The sequence below is a fragment of the Rhinopithecus bieti genome, unplaced genomic scaffold, assembly GCF_001698545.2.
Source record: "Rhinopithecus bieti isolate Rb0 unplaced genomic scaffold, ASM169854v2 scaffold_32083, whole genome shotgun sequence".
Lineage (NCBI taxonomy): Eukaryota > Metazoa > Chordata > Mammalia > Primates > Cercopithecidae > Rhinopithecus > Rhinopithecus bieti.
In genome coordinates, this window is record NW_016814096.1 from 3476444 (window position 1) to 3485497 (window position 9054).

General features: G+C 40.5%; 1 protein-coding gene across 1 annotated transcript in view; it reads left to right on the forward strand.

The window, feature by feature from the left end:
• The window catches only part of TRIM44 (tripartite motif containing 44), a 29784-nt gene that overhangs the window by 16449 nt on the left and 4281 nt on the right, over positions 1-9054 (forward strand). Inside the window, exon 2 of the mRNA XM_017849674.1 lies at positions 6738-6815. Coding sequence (XP_017705163.1) covers positions 6738-6815 — 78 coding nt within the window. The remainder of the gene's footprint in view (positions 1-6737; positions 6816-9054) is intronic.

Sequence of the window (9054 nt, forward strand, 5' to 3'; positions counted from 1 at the left end):
CCCCTCTCCTCCTTCTCTGTCCCCCTCCCCTTCCCCTTCCCTCTTCTCCTCTCCCCACTCCCCTCCCCTCTCCACTCTCTCAGTCAGTCTCTTGCTCTGTTGCTCAGGATGGAGTGCAGTTGATCCCCACCCACTGCAACCTCCACCTCCTGGGTTCAGGTGATTCTCATGTTTCAGCCACCCAGGTAGCTGGGAATACAGGCATGCGCTACCATGCCCAGCTTATTTTTGTATTTTTAGTGGAGATGGGGTCTCCACTAAAAATCACCTTGGCCAGGCTGGTCAACCATCTTGGCCAGGCTGGTCAACTATCTTGGCCAGGCTGGTCTCAAACTCCTGGCCTCAAATGATCTGCCTGCTTTGACCTCCCAAAGTGCTGGGATTACAGGTATGAGCCACTGTGCCTGGCCAAGAAGGACTTCTGTATTCCATCTTCTGATCCTTTTCCACTATTTCTCCCCGACAAGATCTTCTGGTAAAATGACTAAGTTGGATTGATGTTTTGTTTTTTTTTTTTTTATTTTTGAAGAATGATATCAACACAAGCCAATGGAATAGGGAGAAAAACACCCCAAAACAGATAGCTAATATTCTTTCTGAATTCAACATCTTCTGATTGATTCTTTGTAATAATAGAATTCAATATTCAGGAGCCAGTTTAGGATATTTATGTGGCTTATATTTACATTTTTGCTGACACGTAACTTTTCTTTTCGGTGTCTAGCTGGTTATTGACATTAGACTAGACTGACTTCCATGAAAGTGCAGAGACCACTTGTCAGGGAATACTTCTTCCTATTCTGATGCCACTGCTACCTGCCATATTCTACTTTTGCTTCTACCCTTTGCCCATTTTTAAGGCATGTTTCCATTAGAATGAGATGTTATTTCTGTGTTTTGGGGTGGATGGATATGAATGTATCAGGTAATATGTGCTCCTTTGAAGAAAGGTACCCCAATTTTCATGGTGTTCAAACACAAGGAACCTTAGAAGTAGAAAACTTTTAGAATTGTTTCTGGGGATAGCAACCTCAAATATCTACCAGAAAGGTAATGTAAACAAGAGAAGCAAGCCAAGGTAACTGGCAAACTTGAGAGAGCTTGCTTTGCCTAAAGCGAATAGTTGCTACTCAGCTTCAGCCAATTTCTGCTATATCGGAATGGGAGCCCATTACCGTCAGACCCTTTGGATTTACAAAAGAAGCTAGAAATCTTTATTTTTATGTCATATGTCCTGATTTTTAAATGCTAGCAACTAATTTAAAACTCTTAGTGGATGTGTGGGACAACACTCTAAAAGCCACAGAAAATAGTTCTGTAGGCCACAGGCTGTCGATGTATATAGCTTTTGGTCTGGTCCATCTTCCTCATTTACAGATGGGGAAAACAGAAACCCAGGGATGTAAAATGACTTTTCCAAGCTCACACAAGCAGTTACTGGCAGTGCTAGTAGTAAAACCTGGGTTTCCTTTCTCTTTGTGCAATGCTCGTTACATTTGGAATGTTAATTGTTTTTGAGGATGTGAGAAAAGCTAATGTCATGTACAGCCCAAATTTTATATTGTTTTGAGGATTTCAGACCCCCCGAAATGCATACATGAGTATCAAGTAAAGAACCTTCTCTTGAATCTCCTGGTTCATATGTTTGCAGTGTTAAAGGAAAAGGCCCCAGTATTTACATTTAGGCAAACTCATGGGAAGAAGCGCTGGAAGCAGGAGACCTTGGCCCTCTTGGTCAAATTCTACCTCTCTCCCTCCCTTCTTGCCTGTCTTTTTTTGTTTGTTTGTTTTTTAGTATGCTAAATCCTAGCTATGCAAGTAGTAGGAATATATTTAACTCTAAAATCCGTCTATCCCAAGTACCAGTCCCAGCAATAATTGCTTTTCTAATATTTTACATAACTATATCACTCATAGAAAGTAATCGTTTTTTTAAAAATTATATTTATTACATGTACCATTTTGCAATTTTTTTGTTTTTTTGTTTGTTTGTTTGTTTGTTTTGTTTTAAATTCAACAGTATGTCCTGCCTTGTATCCAGGTACATACAACCTACCTCATTCTTTTTATTTGCTATGTCATGTGCCACAGTGTGTTAATTCAGTGGTTTATTTAGCCACCCACTATTGATGAATCCTTGGGGTGTTTGCAGATTTTTAGTATTACAAACAATGCTGAAATAAATAATTTTATACATGCATCCTTGACACAGGTGCTAGTCTTCTTCAAGAGGAAAGGAGCAGTGGATTGGTAGGCATGTGATTTCAGAGTGGCAGTTATTTTATATATCCATCAACAACATATGGAAGTCCCCAATTTCCCCAGGGCCTAACACTTGCTGTTACGAGATTAAAATTTATTTCAGGCTGATGGGTGAGAAATGATATTTTAATCATGAATGAGTTTGAGCATCTTTTGCCTGTTTTGATGTGTTTGCATTTCACATTTCTGTTTTTTTTTAAAGAAGGGTCTTGTTTTATCTGTTCATAATTTTGGGGGGATTCCTTTTGGGTTTATTTGGCTTTTTCTTACTGATTTATAGAAATTCCTTATGTGTTTTTTCTGTATTCTTGATACAAATGTCTTCCATTGTATATGTTATAAATCTTTTTAATTTAGATGTTTCTGATCTTGGTTTTGGCACTGACCAGTTCTGTGATTTTGGGGACATTGTTTGACATCCACAGTGCCATTTTAGTCCATTGTGAAGTGAGAATACACTACCTTTTAGTTATTGTATTATTGTGAAATGCCAATGAAAGAGTGTAAGTGCTCTGAGCTTTGGGTTCATTTGATTTTCACCAGCCATTTTTCTCAGCTGTAAAGTGAGAATACACTGCTTTTTAGGGTTATTGTGAAATGCCAACGAAAGAGCATATGAAAGTGTTTTGGAGACTAAAGAATACCTTCACATGTACAGCATTTTGTTCTTTCTTTGGTTTTATTATGACTCATCCCTAGGAGCTGGCTTTTGTGAAGCATCCTACGCTTCTGCAGATAAATCAAATTCTGAGTGGTAGGTGTCACAACGTAGCACTTGTCTCTTTTTATTCTACACCTTCTTAGGGGAGGAGCAAGGTGCATAAACAAGATATGCTCACATTGAACTCCTGTGTTCTTAGAATGCATTGGGCGGGATGGAGGTGGAGAAGTACGGATAGCAGGAGAATCCTACTACTTTGCTAGTCATGGTATGTGCCCCAAGGATTGACAATCATTTCTACTGTGGAACCAGATGTCTACAAGGTGAATTAGGCTGCCTTTTCTTACTATCCTGGTTCACTTCTCAATTAGAACTCAGGTTTCAGAGGCAGCTGTTCTGTTCCACTATCTTTTCTGTTCACTGGTTTCCTAATTAGGGAACATATGAGGGTATAATCTATCTGGCTATCTTTTGACTAATGGCTGTCCTCAACAACCAAATAATTAACCGAAACATGGTACTATTCTATGGTTTGGGGATACTCAGACTCAGATACCACCACCCTTAGCCCCTGACCTATCCTGACCTATGTCCCATACTTTTTTTTTTTTTTTTTTTATGCAGTCTCACTCTGTCACCCAGGCTGGAATGCAGTGGAGTGATCTTGACTCACTGTAGCCTCTGCCTCCCAGGTTCAAGCGATTCTCCTGCCTCAGCCTCCTGAGTAGCAGGGCTGTGTCCCATGCTTTTGAAGACCCCTCCTGTAGCCATGCCTGTCCCCTTCCATACCACTCTTCAAGTACCTGGCTACCCAAGAATTACCTTCCAGGGCCTGCAGAGCCTCCTCCTGAGTCCATCTGCCTAAAGATGGACCAGTTTCTGATACATGTATCCCTAGGTCTCACATGTGTATCATGGGTGACCTAGAAGGGTATTCTCAGCTTGGACATGCTAGCTTGAACACCTGTGCACAAGGCCCCAGAGTCCATTTGGACTCTTGCCCCAGCTCTGCAGCTGTCAGGGTTGGGTCTGCCCTGAGGAGCCTCTCCCTTCTGACCAACTGCTTATTTTATGGATTTTTTAAGAAGCCTTTGGGAAAGGTTTTCTCACCACTCATTTAGAGACTGAGTATAGCAGGCTCACCATAGAGCCCAGTTAATCTTGAATAATTCACAGAGAGTGAAGTGGGGAGGTGGAACAGGTGAGTTTCCTGAAGGGAGGCTCTCTTAAGTTGCCTCTCCTCTGTCTCTTGCCTGGTTAGGTGATGCTGCTGATGTTTTGTGAAAGCTTTGTGAAAAGGAGGAAGGATTCTGCTGACACACTGAATTTTTATGAAAGAAGGCTAAGGGTTCCCTTATCCATTCACACAAGGCACATCTGCTTGCAGACAGGCTGTCTGCTTCTTAGGGATTCCTTCATTGTCGTTTTACTCTTTTCTGAAGGTTTTAAGGCACAGTTTGGTGCATTCCTTTCTGCTCACTAGAGCCAGGGGGAAGTCATAAGATATCAGAGCTATTGCCGAAGAGCTTAAAATGGGCCCTGGCAGCTGGGATGTGGGGGAAGAGAGCTTTCCAGGGACAAGTGACCTGCTTGTTCAGCCAATGAGAAGCAGATTAGAGGAATGATATCACCAGACAGGCTTTATTGTCTGATCATCTCGTAAAAGCAGGATTGTGTCTGGCAACTTAACCCTTTTTTAGGCACTTCAGGTCTCACCTGCTCCCTGGTATATGACCTCTAAGTTCCTTTTCTCAACTGTCTGCTATGAGACCACAGAGATTAAAGACTAAAATTAGTGGAGGATATAGGGGAGTTGTAAACCATCACTTTAAAAAATAGAACTTATTAAAATTTAGAACCTCTGCTAAAATGGAAATGTGATCTAAGCTGTGTTTGAAGAACACATCTAAAGTAGATATGGGTGGTAGTCATGTTGTGTCTGATTTTTACTGTGTAGACTTGAGAGGCAAGAGAGGTCAGAGGGGGAGAAATTGAGCCTTTAGTATATTTTAATTTATATAGTGGAATCTGATTAGGTATTTCCTGTTTTGGAGGAATTGAAATTAGTTCTGTAAATTAGGAAGATATGTTATCACGGATCCAGAGGCCAATTTTGAGTAAGAGATATTTGCAGTGTCTTTCTTTTCTTGTGCTTCTTTGTTGTCCCTACCGCATAGAAATGACAGTGATTTTACCTGTTTGTGCTTCCTTTCCCTCATTGGTAAAATGAATGTTCCTACCTATCTCATAGAATTGTTGACATAAGAAAATAAATGAATTCCTGTGATTTTAGATTGTCCTATATACAATATAATGTATTATTATTATGGCATTCATGTCTTAAGATTATATGTTCATTCATTGATTTGTTCAGACTTTTTACAACATCTAGATGTTGGGCGTAAGAGATACAGAGATATAAAAAAATTACGGTTCTTGCCCTTAAGGAACTGAAAATATCATGAGGGAGACAGATAGTAATAAAACTGTTTCATACTTCCTTTTGTATTTACCATGTGCCAGGCTCTGTTCTGAGTACCTTGACATACATTAACTAATTTAATCTTACTACGGTCCTATGAAATAGATACTGTTATTGGCTCTGTTTTACAGATAGAGAAATTGAGACATAGGCTAAGTAACTTGCCTACGGTCACACAGCTAGTGTGTGAGTAATGGCACTAGGGCTATAGTCTGTGCTCTAAATCTGTACTGACCAATATAGTAGTCACTAGTCACATGTGGCTTTGGAGCACTTGTAATGTGGCTGGTTTAAGTTGATTCGGCTATAATTGTGAAGTACTAGATTTCAAAGACCTAACATGAAAAAAAAAATCTCATGTTGAAATTACATGTTGTAATGATATTTTGAATATACTGAGTTAAGTAAAATATATCAAAATCAATTTTACTTTTAATTGTGGCAATTATAAAATTATATACATATGCTTGCATTTGGGGCTCACATTAGTCTTTTATTGTACTGTGCGACTCTAAATCATTATACTGTAATAATAGTAATAGCATGTGAAATTTTGAGCACTCATTGTGTGTGAGCCACATACTGTGCTAATACCTTTTAAAACACTTTCAATTAGGCCCCAAAATAGCCCAGTTTATTATCACTATTTTATAGAAGGGGAGAAGGTTTTGAGAAATTCAGTAATTTGCCTGAAATCAATCAACTAGTTAATGGCAAATCCAAAATTGGAACTGTATATGTCTGACTCAGAAACCCATGAGTTTTGTGGTTTTTTTGGTCTTGAACTCCTGGCCTCAAGCAGTGCTCCTGCCTCAGCCTCCTGAGTCGCTGAAATAACAGGTGCAAGCTACCACACCCGATTAAAAAACCTGTGTTCTTAATCAGCGCACTGCAGTTCCATTCGTAATTAAATTTCAGACTATTTGTTTTATTTTATAAGTATATTTAATATTGCATACTTCTGTATCTGATGCATAAAGGTTCAAAATTAAAATTACTAGTCTATAAAATAGCCATCTTGTATGGGACTGTCTTTTGTAGAGCCACAGTGAACACTGGCACAGTTGAGCCTGAGGTGAAGCAGTGAGTCAGCCTATACAAATTGTATTTAATTTTCATTCCATATAGTTCTGCCAGTCACTGGGCAATTTATGTTCTGACACTGTTTGTCCATAGAGAAGGGAAAGAGGGACAGTGCACCTCTCCTTAGTTGTTTAGCTCTCTTGGCTGCGAAGAAAAGTTGCTTTTATTTCATTGTCCTCCAAAATGCTGTTTGTGTTTGAGAGAGCAACAAAATGCTGTCTAGTGACCCCTCACTTTTCTTTCTTCTAGAGCAAAGACTCAGGTGGACTGAAGGCGGCTATGATCGAATTGGTGGAAAGGTTGAAGTTCAAGAGCTCCGACCCTAAAGTAAGTATTGTTTGGAATTGATTGGGTGTTGGTACCCCACGCATTTCATTCTCCTTGAGCTAAAATTGTGGGGTATTGATGATCATCTCTCTGAACATTGCATTAAGATTTAATTAAGCCTGCCCATCAGAAACAGTGTCCTGATATGCCTAGAGATAAGTCATCTATTTTCCCCGTCTCTTATTTTATGACTTACAACACATAATCATTAATTGTTTTCCCTGAACTGCAGACAAGTGCATTTTAATCCTTCTTTACAGGGAGTCTTTGAATCTTTGGTCCTCTGTGTCCATTAAATGCAGCCAAAGGCATCTGAGAGAAATACAGATCTTTTTTTTTTTTTTCTTGAGACAGATTCTCACTCTGCTGCACAGACTGGAGTGCAGTGGCGCAATCTTGACTCACTGCAACCTCTGCTTCCTGGGTCCAAGCCATTCTCCTGCCTCAGCCTCCCGAGTAACTGGGATTACAGGTGTGCACCACCATGCCCTGCTAATTTTTGTACTTTTAGTAGAGATGGGGTTTCACCACGTTGGTCAGGCTGGTCTCGAACTCCTGACCTTGTGATCTGCTTGCCTCAGCCTCCCAAAATGCTGGGACTACAGGTGTGAGCCACCGCGCCCGGCCGAGAGATACAGGTCATCTTAATGCCAGGGACTGGCATAGGATCCAGACTCATCTAGTTGGTGTTCAGCACTAGCATCTTATCTCTCCACTGCTTCCAGGAGCCAGCTGCCACTCAGAATACTTTTTTCCTTATGACCTGTAGTCTGGTTTGGGAACTGTTTTAAGTGTCCCAGCTTTTTTTTGTTTTTTTGTTGTTGTTGTTTTTTTTTGATATGTCAGGGTCTAGCGGATTGATATTCTGGGAGACACCATAATGGGGTGGAAGTAAACTGGGAACTGAACATGCTGGAGGGACTATGACTAACACAGACTTCCTTCTCTTCCCTTTCCGGACACTTACTGTGGCACTACCTGGTATTGGGGCCAGCTGGCTTTGCCTTAGAATCAAAGTTTCTCACAGTTAAATAGGGAAAGGAGCATGATTTCATTTTACTGTAGGTTCTTTTTGTTTTTTGTTTTTTGTTTTTAACAGGAATGGGACTAACATTTCTTGAGTATCTACTGAGAGCCAGGCACTTTGCTAGGACTCTTACATAATTGTGCTAAAATATACATACAAAATTTTAACCATTTTTGAGTGTACAGTTCAATGGCGTTAACTGTAGCATTCACTTTGGTTTTTTGTTTGTTTTTGTTTTTTGTTTTTTTTGAGATGGAGTGTCGCTCTGGTGCCCAGGCTAGAGTGCAGTGGCATGATCTCAGCTCATTGCAGCCTCCGCCTCCCAGGTTCAAGTGATTCCCTGCCTCAACCCCTGAGTGGCTGGGACTACAGGCACACACCACCACACTCAGCTAACTTTTTGTATTTTTACTGGAGACAGAGTTTCACCATGTTGGCCAGGCTGGTTTCGAACTCGTGACCTCAGGCTATCTGCCCTCCTCAGTCTCCCAAAGTGCTGGGATTATGGGCATGACCCACCACACCTGGCCACACTTGGTTGTACAACCATCACCACTGTCCATCTTTAGAGCTTTTTTACTGTCCCAAACTGAAATTCTGTACCCGTTAACGCTAACTTCTCATTCCTGCTTTCCCCTTAAATATTTTTAATTATTTAAAAACACTGTAAAGTAGCATTTTATTCCTACTTTATTGATGAGAACACTGAGGTTTAGAAAGGTAGAATCATCTGCTCAAATCTAATGTAATATAGATGTGAAATTCAAACTCTGACTCCAGTGCCTGTACTCTTTGTTTTATGTCATGCTGCAAACGAAGCACTGGATTTTATCTCCTTTCTACCACATAATCACATTGTGCTGCAGTTTTCTTTTTTTTTTATTATTATACTTTAAGTTCTAGGGTACATGTGCATAATGTGCAGGTTTGTTACATATGTATACTTGTGCCATGTTGGTGTGCTGCACCCATCAACTAGTCACTTACATCAGGTATAACTCCCAATGCAATCCCTCCCCCCTCCCCCCTCCCCATGATAGGCCCCGGTGTGTGATGCTCCCCTTCCCGAGTCCAAGTGGATCTCATTATTCAGTTCCCACCTATGAGTGAGAACATGCGGTGTTTGGTTTTCTGTTCTTGCGATAGTTTGCTGAGAATGATGGTTTCCAGCTGCATCCATGTCCCTACAAAGGACTCAAACTCATCCTTTTT